Genomic DNA, 17,983 nt, shown 5'->3' with positions numbered 1-17,983 from the left:
ACGAGATTTAAAACCATGATTGTATCCCTCTCTTTATGAGAAATCATGATTCCAAAGCACCCCTTTTGTTTAGTTTTCTCAATGGATCAAATTGATGTAAATAAGAAATATATCCGATAAGTGTCTGATTAGATTTAGACTTGATCCAATAATTTATTGGATCGGGTCTTTATTAGATTGGCTCACTCACTATCATACATCAACATATGAAATTAAATTTGATCTAATTCAAATTTAATATAATATTATTAAATATTTCTTGGTGGCAGTGACATTAATTCAAATATAGTAGAAGAGGGTCATATCAATTCAATCTATTTTTTCTTTTTTTTAGAAGGATATGGAGCCCTAACAATAATAAAGATGGAGCTTCCCATAATGGTCCCCACCTCCATGTACGATAGTAAATATGGAAAATGACTTCGAAGGATTCTTTATTGAGAATATGTACCGAATAATCCCTTAGTAAAGAATACATACCATTTAAGTCCTACTTATTAAAATATTAGTCTATTAATGATTTTTTGAAGCTTTTTTTTAAGAAAAATATATAAAATACCCTTTTAAGAACTTTACAAAGTGTTTGATATAAAAATATAGAGAGTCAAATAAAAAACTTGGACCAATTAATTTAATTATTAATATTTCTGTAAAAAATAAAAAATAAATATTTTATTTATTAAAAATTAAATTCAATATAATTTTATTTGACTCTTTTGTATCGACTTGCTAATTTTTGAGTTGAATCAATTCAATGAACATTCTAGTCGAGTTTATGAATTATGTTTTGATTATTTAAAATTATTTATATATTTTAATAAATCTAATATATATAGACCCAATCAGTTTGATGAAGATCATACTCATCTTCATCATCATCTATGTGATTTAAAGATTACTACTTTTGATAAGAGATACAAGTTTTTTTTTTTTTAATCAATAAGAGATGACCACAAGTAAGGGGCATGTCATTATAAAATGTAGAAGTAACTCAAATATTATTGAATAAACATGTTTCTTTATACTTCAAGTACGGGATTTTTACTTAAATTTTTATTTTTTAAATTAATACTTAATAAATTGGATATTAAAGAGTTCATAGTTTTTTAGAAGGGATAAAAGTGATCTCAAGAAACCCACTATTTTTCTCATATCTCAGACGTCAAAACGTCTCTAGAAGATAAATTCTATTGTCACATCAAATTTTACTTACGACACACCAATCGTTTAGCCAACATAATAATGATTGGTGTGTTATAAATAAAAGTTGGTATGTTATTTCCACCCGTGTAGTTGAAGAAATTAATGTGGAAATGTTGTTAGTGAAATTTCCTTTACAGAACCAATTGGAGATAGTCTTCGCCTATAAATATCGTCTATAAGACCACATTTCCTCCACTAACTTAGTATCTTTTGTTCATCTCTCTCTCTCTCTCTCTCTCTCTCAATGTGTCTTGTTTGGTTACAGAAGTTTATAGAACTACTGATAGGCAGAAATGGCGAAAGCAACCTGAACGATGGGATGGATTCGAAGAAGAAAACGAAGATCAAAGGGTCTGTTGTGCTGATGAAGAAGAATGTGTTAGATTTAAACGATTTCCACGCATCTTTTCGTGATCGAGTTCATGAATTCTTCGGCAAAAGAGTATCGTTGCAGCTTATTAGTGCTGTTTATGCTGACCACACAGGTCTGTTTTCTTACTTCAAAATTTCTTATTTTCGGACTCCAAAGACCATAGTCCAAACCCTTTGATATTTGTTACAAATTGCCCTGCTTAAGAGACACGGAAAGTTTTGGAAAATGTTCAATGTGTTATTGCCATTTCGCGAAGGACATTCTCCCTAGCTCTAGACCGTTAGATAGTCAACGGATTCACAAGTTACTATTCCCAAGGATCATCAATGATCTGGACTTTATGAGCTAGGGAGTTCCTTCCGTCATAAAAATATTAATTCCTCTTTTTATTTATTTTTTTTGGGGATTTTCTATGGTCCAATCACGTTGGACACTCGGTGCCCGACGCACAGTTGTGATGGAAAGAAAAATACCATATCATAGGGATCTGTACTAGATTCCTAGGTATCAGTTTCTAAAGGGACAAAATCTCCACCATCCATTCGTTTTGATTGTTATTGGACGTTAGAATCCCCCTTTTCCATTTTTATTATAGGGTGCGTTTGATGATGCTTGAAACAAGTTAAAAAATCAAATTTTCTACAAAATTGTTTATTATGGTGCATTTGAAAATGATTCCTAAAGAAATCTATATTTTTATTGCCAACATTTTTCTCAAGGAGAGTTAGTTTTATCATATATGCAACAAAGTCTGCACGTTCACACAAAATATTATTTTTTTTTTTTGAAAATAATTTTCCTAAGATAATGTTTTTCAATAAATAAAATCATCTTAAGAGAAGAGAAGATAACATAAATGAGTTTCTCTCCACCATGTTTGGATTGAGAAGAGAATTAAGGAAAATTTTAAAATATTAAAATATCTTCAAAGAGATCTAAGACAGAGTTGGAATTATAAAATATTTTAAAAGGATTTTTCTCTCTTTTTCTCTACTCTTCTCTCCACTTTTGGAGAGAAAGAAAACTCACCTATCTCATTTTCTTTTCTCTCCCCACTCAACAATCCAAACAAGAGAAATGCAGAGAAACTCATATATTTTCTCTTCTCTTCTCTTCTCTCATTTCTCTCATTTATAACACAACATTAAAAGTCTGTTTATTTACAAATGGAAAATGGACAGGAAAATACGATTTATGGGCTTTTAAGGATTTTGTTAACATGTGCCCTAAGGGCACAAGTTAAAGTGCAATAACTACACTTTGGGAATTATATTTTGTATCGAAAATACCTTTAAATTTTTTTTCTTTTATATTATCAAAATACCCTAAGATTCCAATTTCCAAACTGTATTAGGGCACACACATTAATAAGACCTTTTAATTAATTAATTAATTAGTTTTGAAATTCAATTTCCTATTTAGGGTGATTTTCTAGGTAACTGGATTTCCATCAACACCTATTTACGCAGAATTTTTGACCTGACTAGTTGCCTATTTAGTTCCATCAAATTGAAGAGCCAAGTCACCTCAAAATCCAATTGAGTCAAGTTGACTCGGCTGAGTTTAAAGTTGAGTCAACGAGTCTTAAAATTATACTAAAAATCAAGGACGGATTCAAGGGTGGCTCCCCCCCTCCCTCAAATTTTTAAAGTCACATGAGTTATTGTGACATATAACATCGGATAAGAAAATCCACCTCTAAAAATTTCCTCTATTAATTACCCCCACAAAAATTTATTTTGCTCTTGGTTGTCTTCACCAGAGCAAAACCTTGGCCCCAGCCTTGCTAAAAATCAACTCTTTTCTCTTGAGTCATGATGGAGTGATCTCTAGATTGACCTCATTTTGCACTTTGATGTTGTGGAGGTGCGTATGAACCATAAATACTTTTCATCGAGATTAAATAGTGGTTCCACAAAATTCATTTTTCCAAGGAAGTCAAACAAAATCTCTCTCTCTCTCTCTCTCTTAAATATTTATGTATGTGTGAGAGAGAGAGAGTATTGAGTGTATTTGGAGGATATTGGGTTAGGGGTGCAACTTGGTTCTATTTGAGGTCAAATTGGAATAGAACCGATATAGGTTTGTTGGTTTGTTCTACTAAATAAGAATCAAAACCGAATCAAATTCCATTGGAACCAAACTGACCTAAACCAAACTAAAGTCGGTTCGGTTCGATTCGATTCTATGGGTTTCCAATATTTTTATAAATTGTAAGAAATATTTTTTAATAAAAATATAAACATAAAATTTTATACAATAAATCGCTAATCTTTCCATAAAAAGTCATTAGTTAATCCATAAAAGATCATTAATCTATGTCCTAACTCCTAAAATAATTTATAATAATTATTTTATACATGAGTATTTATTTATTGCATAAGGACTCGGTTCTTGGTTTGATTTGGTTTTGTACAAGCTTAATATGAGAACCGAACCAAATTGATCGGTTCTCCATTCTCATAACCCAGAACCTAGCCCCAACTTGTTCCAAACCAAACCAAATCAAATCAAATCACCCTAAAGCTATCGGTTTGGTTCAGTTCTCGGCTTGAACCAAATCAAGTTGCACCCCTAATACTGGTGTGCCCTTCACAATACAACGGTTCAATTGTTTTCAAGGGAAAAAACTTTGAAGCGGGCAGCCCTCTTCAAAATTTTGAAGGAACCTATTCCATTGGTTTACACATGCCATTTCCAAGGATGTATTTCAAATGTAAGGAGTGAAATAAATTCAGAACGCCATGTGTCTTGCAACGAAGAAGGTTCCTTCACATTTTGAAGCGGCTGCCCCGCATCAAAGTCAGAAGCTTCAAGGGTCTGGATTAATTGATTGATTGATCAGTAAGTGGGCCTGGGCCATGGTATAAAACGCGCAGATAAAGGAATGCGAGGGAGGCTTGGACGGGCCGCGCACTTGGAGGGCTGGATAACGACAATTTCCCCAATAGTGGCAGGAGAGTCCGTTTACAAGGTTACTTTTGAGTGGGATGAAGAAGAAATGGGGGTTCCAGGAGCTTTCATGATCAACAACTATCACCATAGTGAGTTCTATCTCAAGACCCTCACACTTGAAGATGTTCCGGGTACGGGTCGGATCCACTTTATCTGCAATTCTTGGGTTTACCCAGCCCATCGCTATAATTACAATCGGGTTTTCTTCTCCAATCAGGTAAACAGTGTGGTCCATTCATTGTCTCCCATTATTTGAATTAAAAAAAAAAAAAATTGGTGCTACAAATTGGACAGGTAACCACAAACTTGAATTTGACCCGATTGTTTGTTTATCATAAATGCTTTGACAATCGATGCCAATAAACATTTTTTATGGAAAAGACAACATACCCTTACCTTTTTACGAAAAGATAAGAAGGACAAGAGTATCATTGAAAAGTGAATGTGTTGAAGAATGCTAACGTCCCCATGAAGTCTTGGACGTTAGCATTCCCTATCTATATAATAAAACTTAACTGTATGGCCCACTTTACTACAATTCTAAAGGGAATAAACCTCCTTCAATATAGAGGATCATCTTCACAAAAAATCAGTCCATTCTAAAACTTCTAACCTATGTTTCGAAACACGTTGTCAAAATTTTGTCCTGAACGGTCTTCATATATATATATATATATATACACACACAAATATGGCATTACCAGTATAAAACAACCCTTTAAAAAGAATTATAAAGAGCATACTTTAAGAAAAAAGGGGGAGGGGGGAGATGCCAAATTAAAAACATGATGGGTAAGTTTTTTTTTTTATAACTATTTGAATTACTTTGATTTTGCTTAAAAGAGTTGATGAAATGACATGCACGATCACATAACTTGCATTAGAACTGAAAAGCTATGCCTCTTTATTTCAAGAACAAATAATGGTAACAATGTTCATAAAGCATAATTTATGCTTGTTCAGATAAATCTTTAAGAACCTTAACAATATTTTGGAAAGTTAAAGTGGGATTTCAACTATAACTTGAATGAATAAGATACATATTCTAAAAATATCGTTGCAGAGTTACCTCCCGATCAACACGCCAGAGCCTTTACGTAAATATAGGGAAGAAGAACTCGTGAATCTTCGAGGAGATGGTACAGGAAAACTCAAGGAATGGGATCGAGTCTATGACTATGCATTCTACAACGATCTCGGTGATCCCGACAAGGGTCCCAATTATGCTCGTCCTGTTCTCGGAGGGTCTACAGAGTATCCTTACCCTCGTAGGGGAAGGACAGGCCGCGAACCTACAGAGACAGGTTAGAGATTCAAATAATCCTTCTCTTAATTTTGTTACCATTTCTACTCCTATTTGATATAAATATAAGATTTCATAGTACTCTCTCTATATATCATCTTAACAGATCCCCAAACCGAGACTAGGTTACCACTTCTAAGCCTAGACATTTATGTTCCAAGAGATGAAAGGTTTGGGCATCTGAAGATGTCAGATTTCCTCGCGTACGTTCTGAAATCCTTGGCTCAGTTCTTGCTCCCGGTGCTGAAACTTTCTGTGGTAACACACCCCAAAATCCTTGGTTCAGTTCTTGCTCTCGGTGCTGAAAGCTTTCTGCGGTAACACCCCAAAATCCTTGTTTCAGTTCTTGCTCTCGGTGCTGAAAGCTTTCTGCAATAGCACCCCAAATGAATTCGACACCTTCCAAGATGTGCTAGACCTTTATGAAGGAGGGATCAAACGACCGAGCGGTCCACTTGACAGAATTAGGAACTTTATCTCGTTGGCGTTGCTTAAAGAACTCCTTCGTTCCGATGGTGATCAACTCCTCAAATTCCCAATACCTCAAGTGATCAAAGGTAAGCCACTGTATCATACATAAATATAGACAGACAAATAGATAGAAATATGCATTTGTGATTTTAAGAGAGCTGCTATTGACACCTCAATTAAAATTTACAAAAAAAACAAGTCAATGGTTGAGAATTAAGTAAAAGTTCGGGTGGCACTAGAAACTCTCGATTTTTATTTTTATTTAGATTTCTATTTGTTAGATTTAGGATTTTTTATGGGCCTAATCGTAATTGTAAAGTTGTTTCAATGTGTTATAAGGCTTTGTAATGTTGAAATAATAACTTGAACCAAACTTTTGTAATGTTTGAATGGTGCGTTTTAATCTTTAATTACGGTGTGATAAATAATTTAAGAATTTCGGATGCCAATAACAGCCCTCTATTTTAATTATCAAAACTCTCAATCAACATTTAGTAGGAAAAGCTGAAACCTTCATGAATTGTGATATTCTGCAGAAGACAAGTTCGCTTGGAGGACAGACGAAGAATTTGGACGAGAAATGCTCGCTGGAGTGAACCCCGTTGCTATTCGTCTTCTCCAAGTAAATTAATGCTTCTTGTTTGATAATGTTTCTGGTTTCTTTCTCAATTATTTAACAAAATTTTGTTCTCCAGGAGTTTCCCCCAACTAGCAAGCTTGATCCTAAAGTGTATGGCAACCATACAAGTTCAATAAGCAAAATACATATACAAAAGAATCTAAATGGGCTAACAGTAGATGAGGTACTAATGCAGTAATCTCCTTATGTCCTAAATAACTATATAGTTTCTACTGATGGGGGGACTAAAAATGTGAATTTTGAGTAGGTTCTTAACAAGAAGAAGCTATTCATATTAGATCATCATGACACATTGATGCCATACTTGAACCGAATAAACACAACTACGACGAAAACTTACGCCACGAGAACGCTCCTCTTGTTGAAAGAAGATGGGACCTTGAAACCATTAGCAATTGAACTGAGCTTACCAAACCCAAAGGGGAAGAACATGGTGCCGTCAATAAGGTCTTCACACCTAATGACCAAGGCGTGAGGGGTTCAGTGTGGCAACTAGCGAAAGCTTACGCTGCTGTGAACGATTCTGGTGTTCACCAACTCATCAGCCATTGGTAAGTAGTAGGTTATAGGCAAAAGGCCGGCCATGCAATGTGTTTTTCAACGGTGTGATTCTTGTTGTAGGTTGAACACGCACGCAGTGATCGAGCCATTCGTGATTGCAACAAATAGACAGTTGAGCGTTCTTCATCCGATCCACAACCTTTTGAAACCTCACTTTAGGGATACGATGAATATAAATGCCTTGGCTCGGCAGATCCTCATTAATGCCGGCGGTGTGGTGGAGAACACCGTCTTTCCAGCTAAATATGCAATGGAAATGTCTTCTGTGATTTATAAGGTTGGGTTTTTACCGAGCAAGCACTCCCCGCGGATCTCATCAAGAGGTAAAGCAAAATGCACGAACATGTATAAGTAGGGCTTAAAATGGGTGGGATTCAAGCTATATCCAGATCTGAATTTCTATCTGAATCCGACTTGGATCCTCCTAGAGAAGCCATACCAGAACCATTTTGATTTCACTTAATCCGGATCTGACCCGACAAAATTGCTTGATTCAGGTCGGATAATTTCCGATAGTTCAACATTTTTTCTTCAATACTTTTTTGTTAATTGTAATACTATTCTATTTTACCATTATAATCATTTAATTTAAAAGAATTTATGTTATATATTAAAGTAGTAGAAAAGGATCTGTTGGAAAACCTAAAAATATAATTTTCAAAACAATATATAATTCGAATCTAGACAGATATATGGATGGATCCGTATCTGACTCGGATCATGGGACTTCAAACCATATCCGACCCATTTTTATTCAGATCTACCCCATGGACCCAAACCCGCTAAATTCGGATTTCGGACAAAATCCGACACATTTTATGCCCTATGTTTAAGTCTCGAAACTTGAGTTCAACTAAAATGTTAAGATTGCCATTTGCTTCTTACAGAGGAATAGCAGTTCCAGACTCGAGCTACCCCCATGGCCTTCGCTTACTGATTGAGGATTATCCATATGCTGTTGATGGGCTTGAGATATGGTCAGCAATCGAGATATGGGTCCATGAATATTGCTCTGTCTACTACCCAACCGATGAATTGATCCAAGGTGATGCCGAGCTCCAATCTTGGTGGGCCGAGCTCCGTGACGTGGGCCACGGTGACAAGAAGAATGAACCATGGTGGCCCAAGATGCAGACATTCGCCGAGCTAACCCAAACATGCTCGATCATCATATGGGTTGCCTTGGCCCTCCATGCAGCCGTCAACTTCGGACAGTACCCATATGCGGGCTACCTTCCAAACCGCCCACCTTCCAAACCGCCCAACTATAAGCCGCCGCTTCATGCCCGAGCCTGGCACACCTGAGTATGTTGAGCTCCAGTCAAATCCCGACCTTTTGTTCCTAAAAACGATCACGAATCAGCTTCAAACCCTCCTCGGTGTATCCCTAATAGAAATCCTGTCAAGGCATTCTTCTGATGAGGTCTATCTCGGGCAGAGAGACACCCCTGAGTGGACAAAGGATGGAGCGGCATTGGAAGCGTTTAAGCGATTTGGGGAGAAATTAGTGGAGATTGAAAATAGAATTATAGAGATGAACAACAATATAATTTGGAGGAATCGATTAGGACCCGTCAAGGTGCCATACACATTGCTCTATCCAAACACCTCGAATTATACCCGTGTTGGTGGACTCACTGGCCGTGGAATTCCTAACAGTGTCTCGATATAAGGCTTTCCATTTATGTTCTTTTAATAGTTTCATAGCAGTGAACCTTTTTTTAGTAAGGTGTATGCTCATATAAAAGACTACTATATAGGTTTTTGTATCCTTGGAATTTTTTTCTTGATAATGTCGTAAATACAAACATATGTACAGATTCTCAAATCATCATCATAATCAAAGCCTTGTCACAAAATTATAAGGTTGGAATTTCTCACAAAATTTCCGGACTACACTTATGAAAGGTAAAGTGTCAAACAAATATTTTCTCGACAAAACATCAAGTATGACATATCCAAATATATGATTTATAATGAAAAAGTACAGGATGTCAAGGAGACCTAACTAACACAATAAAGAAAAATACAAGAAACCAAACAAAACAGAAACTAAACCAACAACAACAACATTGACACAAGTTATCAGCTTTTTGTAAGCGGAAATGTGAGCTATATTGTATGTCATATACATCTGACACACATGTAGGACTCATTAGACCTACATTTGAGGAGTCCCACCGGAGATCTCACATTCTAATTGTTTGAAGTTATATTAGTAGGTTCATCAATACATCTCCCATGTACTACCAAGTTATTATTTTACGTAAATTAAATATACAATTTTCTAAAAAGTACAGGATATTTTGTGGAAAAAGAAATATGCGAGGAAAGCTTCCTTTCAATGAAACCACAACATAAGGGAAAGTGTACCCACTAAGAGTAGATACTACACTAGCCATAGTCAATTAAACAAATTTTGCTACCATGTAAATATCAATTAGAGTTGTGATTTTCTGACGCCCCCTCTGACATACACCCCCATACTCTTCCTGACGTGGCATGGGCTAGAACCACAGATCTTTTCCCTTGGGATACACAACTGCACATCCCTACAAATATGTGCCATTGTGTATCCTGAGGAAAAGGATATATGGTTCTAGAACATGCCATGTCAGGGGGCGTATGTCAGAGGGGGGCGTCAGAAAATCATTATTCTATCCATTATACTGTCTGCCTAACGAAAGATTGTCACATATAAGGAAATCATTTGGTTTTATACCTTATTAGAAATGACAAGAAAATAGGCATTGAATAATAAGTGACCAATGATGCAATTTATGTGTTGTATAGTGACATCTATATCGCAAAATAAATAAATAAATCTAAAACCTACAACTAGGAGGAAGTATTCACCAAACGTATGAAACGAATATATTACCATTTACTTGAGTCACGCACATAGATCTGACTTCTCTCAGCCTCAATATTCTAAGTTCCTGCAACATAAGGGAAATTAAACCATGTCAATGTTTATTAAGCAAGAAAGAAAAGAAAGTGGCATCAAATAATTCTTCTGTAATGTTTCTTTCACATAAATCACCTTGAGATTCAATGAAGATAGGTTTGTTACTGAGACTCACCAATCATAGAGCGGCGGCAAAAGAAACTTTACTTCCATGGGTCACATTGGGTATGGCTTATTGATGTCTCAAGGAAAGAGCGAGTAGTACAAATTGATCTACCAAATCATTCTCCACATAGAATTCTCAATAGTGAACCAAAAACAACTTATATATCCCCATGTTAAAGCATATAGAACAACCAATTAAAAGAATGAGATTGTTTCCAATATATTCAAACCGTTCAAGTTAATCGAAAAGGAAACAAATTGGACCCCCACTTACAAATCACATTTTCAAACGTAATTTTCACACATCATGAACAAAAATCACCACTCATTAAAACTATACATTAGCCACCTCTATTCGATCTTCCAAGCATTCAAAATCAGTGAAAATTCAAGATCTCGTAATTGGGAATCTTTGGATACCTGAGAGCAAGCCCACAACTTCTCAGCCGAGAGGCAAGTCCGGAACATGAAAACCGCATCTCCCTGAGTTGTACCGAACAACCAATTATAGACATCCCATAACACCTCTACACGGATCCCATCAACCAAGATTGTCTGATTGCCACGAAACTTCCACTTAAGCCGCTTCACTAGCATCACTGCCTTACTATCAATACGAATCACGAGGCATGGGTCACTGAGTCCAATTGTATCACACTCAATTTTGATGTCATGGATCTGCCCATTGTCACAAAACTGAGCCTTGGTTCCGCACACTGTCTTCCCAAAAATATGTTCTCTTTTCGCAAAGAAAAGAGAATTGGAAGGAATGGGTATGGCATTGGTCTTCTTGTATGCTTCCTTTATCAAATCACCAAGTAAGAGAACCATCTCTCTATTGAAGACGATAGCAAAGTAGAATCCCTCTAATGGCTCAGGCCCAGACCCGAATTTAGCCGAGGAGAGATCCCAATACATATCGACTTTATTCGAATCTACCTCATAACTCTTATACCCTGTTCTCTTGGAGAACAGCCAAGGTTTTAAATCGACTTTGCATAGGCATTGATTGGTAGAATCGTCGATTCCAACACTAAGGCCTTGACCAATCAAATTCTTACTCCATGTGACAGTAATCAGGCAAGAACGACCATGTAATCTACTTTGATAAAAACATGTAACCAAATTCTGTGCAGTTTTACTAGTATTGGATGAAGAATCGACGACATGAGCTCCACTTTCACCAAAACAGGATGGGAAATCAATCATCCTGATTCCAAGAACCCAAATTCTCTGTTTTTTTTTTTTTTCTCTCTCTCCCTCTCTCTAATTAGAGGCTAACAATCTGATGTTTGTTTTGAATTTACAAGAAATAGATCAAACAAAGAAAGAATTAAAATGAAACAAAGATGAATTCAACAACACATGCCTTTACATGCTTCAGAAACAGCTTCTCAAAGGTAGGTATAATATGGGTATTTGGGTTCTTTGAGGCCCCTACTTCACAGACACATAAATCAGTAAGTTTACAGATAAGACAACATAATCAAAAAACAATTCTGTGGAGTAAAAAAAAAAACAAGTTCAACTTTTAAGATAAGGAGACAAACAAAGAACGTGTTTCAAAATCAGATTAAAAACACACACACACACACAAAAAGAGCCCAAAAAATTAACCAAAATATATAAATTAAACCCAGATGCAGGAGAGGTCAAATAGTAAAAAAAAAAAAAAAACCAAGTTTTGGCAAAAATCAACCTCTCTCTCTGAGGTAGAATTATATAAGAGAGGTTTACTTTACCTGACAAAACCGTATGGATTAGAGATGAAAACCAAAGGCCGTGATGATGCCAACTTTCACAATGAAGCTCAATTGAACAGATTCTCTCTCAAGTTCTGAAAGATTTTGAGAAACAATGCCATGGGTTCAAAGAGAAAGGAGGATAGATGATTACGAGACTGCGACTGTTAGGGACAGAGATAACGTTTTCAGACGGGGGCATATTATTCTAGAATCGTGATAATCTGATTATTCCACGTGGCAAACTCAATCGACTACCTGACGTCACAAGGTAGGGAACTGCACTCCTTGGGATACACGGCTGCACTATCCCCATAAAAACGTATCTCGAGAAAATCTTGTATCTCGAGGAGCACAGTTCTATGATTCTCGAATCTGTCAAAGTCTAGTCGATTGAGTTCAGATCCTACCCACCTAGGGTGGAAGATTGAAACTCTCCATCCACACCTCAACACATGTCTCATATAAGGCACAATCCAAGAGAAATTTCCTTGGATCACGACTTACATGGCATGTGTTGAGCTGTGAGAGGAGGATTTCAACACTCTACTCAAAGTGCTTATGATTCGGATTCATAAATAAATTAAAAAGACATTTTCTTAATTAATTTTTATATATTTTTTATTTTGTGCAAGAGTTAGAAATTCTTAGAACAACTCTGCGGTAGTACCCATCCCCTTCTAAACTGTTGTTTTGGGTGGTGGAGTCCAAAATGGATGGATCCAGCCCACTCTATCTATCCCAATTCCCACATTATTTTTTGGGTCATGAGATTTTGACTACCCAAAATAAGTCCTCCATAGAGTTGACCCATTTTTTTTTTTAAGGGAAAAAAATTCAGACAATTATATTAAAATATTACAATTTCAAACTGTTTTAAATATGAGTGAAATTAAAAAATATGTTAGAATATTTATGAGTAGCATGATTGGAATGCATACCATGATACTCAAAGTGACTACCCATAAACACCAAATGACCCATAAATGAGTATGGGTAACTAGGTGGGAGATGTTCTTTTTAAGGATCATTGGTCACACATGAATTATCACAGTGGCACAAATTTCTAGATTTCATGGGAAAACTAAAAAAATATATATACAAAATTTGTTTTGAGCTTCACCAAGGTGTTGAAATTGATGGTGTTATATATATATGGAAAATGTTCAGCAACAAACATTTTGGCAAAATATTTTTCAAAACATGGGTTAGAGGTTTTGGAATGGGTTGATTTTTGGTGAGGATGATCTCTACGGTGAGGAGATCATCATCACTAAAAATCAGCCCATTCCAAAACTTCTAACCCCATCAAAAATGGTTTGCAAAAAATAGACGATCCACGATTTTTCAACATGTAAACTGGGGCTAGAAGTTTTGGAATGGACTGATTTTTTGTGAGGATGATCTCCTCACCATAGAGATCATCCTCACCAAAAATCAGCCCATTCCAAAACCTCTAACCCATGTTTTGAAAAATGTTTGTTGCTGAACAGGACCCATATATATATATGGGTCCTGTTCAGCAACAAACATTTTGGCAAAACATTTTTCAAAACATGGGTTATAAGTTTTGGAATGGGTTAATTTTTGGTGAGAATGATCTCTACGGTGAGGAGATCATCATCACCAAAAATCAGCCCATTCCAAAACTTCTAACCCCATCAAAAATGGTTTACAAAAAATGGACGGTCCACGATTTTTCAACTTGTAAACTGGGGCTAGAAGTTTTGGAATGGGCTGATTTTTGGTGAGGATGATCTAGGAGATCATCCTCACCAAAAATCAGCCCATTCCAAAACCTCTAACCCATGTTTTGAAAAATGTTTTGCCAAAATGTTTGTTGTTGAACGGGACCTATATATATATTATTATTATTTTTTTTTTTATGAATGTTTTTTTTTATTTTTCAAAGTTATTAAAATTTTGTCCACTACATCCGTGTGGGATCAAATCATGTTTGTGGATGCTACAATATGAGCTCACAACCCTTAATTAAATTAGAAATCTAAGTAAGTTAGTGAGGCTAGGTTGACTCAATAAATTACACCTTTCTCTATTTTGAGCTATTCTAACAGGTTGGGTCAGGTTAGGTTGGATTTGGGTACTCATCTAGTCATAAAATACCACTAAAGTTTTATTCCAAAGATTTGGGGTCAATCAAAAAATCTTGTTCCTCAATTCCCTCAATTTGAACTCAATTATGATGGCATTGAAAGTAGATTCATATATACTTTCATGTTTACATCTATGTTCTTTTGAGTGTTCTTTTAAGTTCTTCAACTTGAATATTTTTTTTAATTGGGATTATAATCTATTTACGATGAATAAATCCAAACAATCTCAATTAACATTTTATTAGTTATAACCCCCTATTAGAGTTTCTACTAACTTTATTCGTACTATTATTTGTAAGTTGGGTTCAAGTCTTATCAGTTTGAATACGACTTGGTTAGGATATCTAACCAAAATCAAAATTTGTTCCATTCTAATGGTTTTACTTTCTAGACCTATTTCAGTCTTAGAATTGGGACTGATGCAAATAATTAGAAGGGTTTATTTGTAATTTAAAATATTGATTAAAGGATTTTGAAGTTTAGATAGTAAAAAGGATAATGTAATTTTGAAAACTAAGACACATGATGTGTTGGATTGTTTTCTTGATTTTTTATCAAAATGACCCTAATTATATTAAACTTAAGAGTAATGATTTTCTGACTCCTTCAAGTGACATACTCAAAATACTCTCCTGATATGGCGGCATGTGCTAGAACTATAGATCTTTTTGTCTCATGATATACAATTGCAAATATTTATGGGGATGTGCAAATGTATATCCCAAGGCAAAAATCTATTGTTCTAACGCATGTCATGTCAAGAGAGTATTTTGAGTATGCCATGTGGGGGAGTCAGATTCTCACAACTCTAAATTTAAATATAAAAGTGGGGGCATTTATAACCACTCAAATTTTGGTGTCCAACCACATTCACTCTGCCTTCTCTCATTATAAGTCGTGCTAGAGTGACCTCAGTGAGGGACATGTCCATAGATGCGTTTTACTTGTATCTCGAAGAAAACTCATCTACGAGCTGGCGCCACCACGTCAAGATGTCCCCCACTGAGGTCACTCCAACATTAATCTAATAAGTAAAGACATAGAGTACGATTAATAAATTTGCTTGGATCTTTAACCTAGATTGGGCTGAACTATTAAATCCCATTGTGAGTGTAGGCCATCTCAGAGTTTAGGCACCCACCATCAAAGCCGATCATGAAAACGATCTACACATAAGTCCCACCACCAATGTTGGGATTTAGGCTCGATTCTTTTGAGTCCTTGGCTTAGCTACACACGCATTTCTTGCCGACAATGGTTAATAATTATAAACTCCACGTGTATAAAATTTATTTTACACTATATTATGGATCTTGGACTTAGGATAAAGGAGGAAGAAGGTTACATCAGGTTGACAATTGACATAAAAACATGAGTCGTGCTGGGGTGACACAGGATTTACTGCAAATCTCACAATTCTGACGTGGACATGCCTACATAACCGTAAATGATTTTTACTCGTATCACGAGGAAACTCATCTCTGGTTATGTGCACATCTCCACGTCAGACTTGTAAGAATTGCAGTAAATACCCTGTGTCATTCCAGCATTTTCCTAAAAACATTTCCATTGAATAGAGGAACAAGATATATAAATACGATAAGACTTTCATGATAACGATACCGATATGATGCATCTTAACCTAATGGATTTGTATCTTTTGTGTTATTTTCGCATTTATAAGGTTGTGGCCCATGTTTTGGCTTGAGAGAGAGAATACAACTTTTTCTTTTTGTTTTTTTTGCTCAAGAGAATTACTTCGTAGAGTTAGATATTAAATGGGGGGTCCCATATAAATAAGAACGAACGAACGCATATGGGTATTCAACATTTGATATTAGGGATTCAATATTTTGAAAACTGAAGCAAGGTTTGGGAGAGAGAGAGGGAATGGCCCCCATAATAGAAGGATTTAATCTTCATATTTTTAATTTTTGATAATGAGTTGGAAGTTGGAACCCTAAAAGAAGTTCATAAACAATGTTATCTTTCATGCCATGGATGCACTAAGCCACGTCGATTGAAGTTAAGGGAATAAAGGAAAAATTGTTACTCTCTATAGTAGAGGTTTTAGATTTGATGAAGTTTAAGTCCAATGGTTTAGAACAATTTTCAAGTATCACTTTATAGTTATATATTTGATTGATTTTGAGTTTAGTCGTAATCCTACATTTGATAATTAAATCCCACAAATTATTGTTCTTATGTATCATGGAAATTCTTTGGATACAAGAATCAAATAGTCCAGATTGGTTAAATGAAGGGAAAGAATTTTGGGAGTTTAGATCATATTTAATTATTGGTTTTGGTTCTTGGATTCATGAATATAGTTAGGTCTCAAAGACCATATCAATACATGATATACTCATTTCTAATGAGTATCAATCTTAGGAATGTTGATGGGCTGGGATTTGTCTGGAATGGACCGGGGTTGTGTGGTGTAACTTGGCCTGTTTACATCTCGGTTTGGGCTAAGTCCAATTCATGTTTAGAGATGGGAATTTACTTGGATAGTAAGCCCACTGGGTTTTTTGTTCCAACTGCATATATATTTTATAATCTATGGATGAAAGAACATATGGATTGTTACTTTTGTACTAACATTTACACGTGTAAATGCATGTGTCGAGCCATACTTAAGTCCAAATACATTCATCGGCCCGCCCATCTTGCGATCTCTCTCTCTCAAGCACTTGCCATAAAATACATATCCCGAAATACATCACATATCTCTAAGATAAATCCCAACCTTTAAAATGCTTTTATGAAAGGTTAAAATATGTGTTGTTTAAAAAGTTACGATCCAGGTTCCCATAGCATAGGAACGGTGTCTACGTGGTGTATTTTAGTAAGAGTTTGAGACATATTGGGCTCCTAACCAAGCCCTTTTTCTATATGGCACGCAGTTTTTTATCAAGAATAACTCAAAAAAACTGATTGACGTGCCATGTGTAAGAATTGTAATTTTTTTCTCTCAGGATACCCAATTGCACATGTTTATGGGGATGTGCAGTTGTGTATCCCGAGGGAAAAATCTACAACTCTTGCACATGCCATATCAGTGAGTTTTTGAGTTATTATGTTAGAGTTGAGTTAGAAAATCATTACACTGATGATATATACGCTCAAATTAATTAGTAGAGTTGGAAATGGATTGGATTAGACTGAAAAATTAAAGACTTTCAATCTAGATCGAGGATTTGCATTCTTATAAGTATAATTAAGAATCTAATTTGGTAACTTTTCCGATCAAATTCTGGATAAAAACAAGGTTTCAATCCAATAAAGTCTTGATTTGATCAAATGTCAGAATATGCATAAGTCATCTTCATTATTATAGTGAGAGAAGGGTGAGTATTGTTCACTTAAAATCAATGTTAATTTTCCAAATAAATTGAATGATACAAATTTCAGTAAAATTAAATTATAAAAAAAATCTCTTAAATTAATTATAAAAACAATCTTTTTTTTTTATTTTTTTTTAGTAACGGGATATCTGAACATACGTCCAACTATTGGGACTAGGTGAGCAATGGCTTGGACCAAAG

General features: G+C 35.5%; 2 protein-coding genes and 1 long non-coding RNA gene across 3 annotated transcripts; 1 reads left to right on the top strand and 2 right to left on the bottom strand.

Annotated features, from left to right (window-relative positions):
• Positions 1 to 1,351: 1,351 nt before the first annotated feature.
• LOC147402291 (putative linoleate 9S-lipoxygenase 5) lies at positions 1,352 to 9,379 on the top strand. The gene is given in 13 exon segments (XM_086443900.1): positions 1,352 to 1,688; positions 4,456 to 4,748; positions 5,595 to 5,835; positions 5,941 to 6,074; positions 6,178 to 6,391; positions 6,842 to 6,927; positions 7,001 to 7,108; positions 7,193 to 7,361; positions 7,364 to 7,496; positions 7,567 to 7,781; positions 7,784 to 7,829; positions 8,394 to 8,754; positions 8,756 to 9,379. Coding segments are annotated over 13 exon segments (2,664 nt in total). The 5' UTR covers positions 1,352 to 1,447; the 3' UTR covers positions 9,179 to 9,379.
• LOC147402292 (uncharacterized) lies at positions 5,407 to 6,953 on the bottom strand. Its single transcript, XR_015178867.1, has 2 exons — positions 6,817 to 6,953; positions 5,407 to 6,399 (listed from the first exon to the last, which is right to left on the bottom strand). It is a non-coding gene; the product is annotated as an uncharacterized LOC147402292 (long non-coding RNA).
• A 1,007-nt stretch (positions 9,380 to 10,386) lies between the features above and the next one.
• Positions 10,387 to 12,505, bottom strand: LOC147402290 (uncharacterized). Its single transcript, XM_086443899.1, has 2 exons — positions 12,322 to 12,505; positions 10,387 to 12,016 (listed from the first exon to the last, which is right to left on the bottom strand). Exon 2 carries the CDS (start codon positions 11,786 to 11,788, stop codon positions 10,931 to 10,933), a length of 858 nt encoding a protein of 285 aa, XP_086300025.1. The 5' UTR covers positions 11,789 to 12,016; positions 12,322 to 12,505; the 3' UTR covers positions 10,387 to 10,930.
• Between the last annotated feature and the right edge of the window lie 5,478 nt (positions 12,506 to 17,983).

The sequence above is a fragment of the Akebia trifoliata genome, chromosome 5, assembly GCF_017979445.1.
Source record: "Akebia trifoliata isolate Shusen 1 chromosome 5, ASM1797944v1, whole genome shotgun sequence".
Classification (NCBI taxonomy): Eukaryota; Viridiplantae; Streptophyta; class Magnoliopsida; order Ranunculales; family Lardizabalaceae; genus Akebia; species Akebia trifoliata.
Note: the sequence above shows the minus strand (reverse complement) of the source record. Positions and strands in the feature narration are given on the sequence as shown.

Bases quoted from the DNA above. Each gene is read 5' to 3' on its own strand.
- LOC147402290 (XM_086443899.1), bottom strand. From the start codon at position 11,788: ATGATTGATTTCCCATCCTGTTTTGGTGAAAGTGGAGCTCATGTCGTC.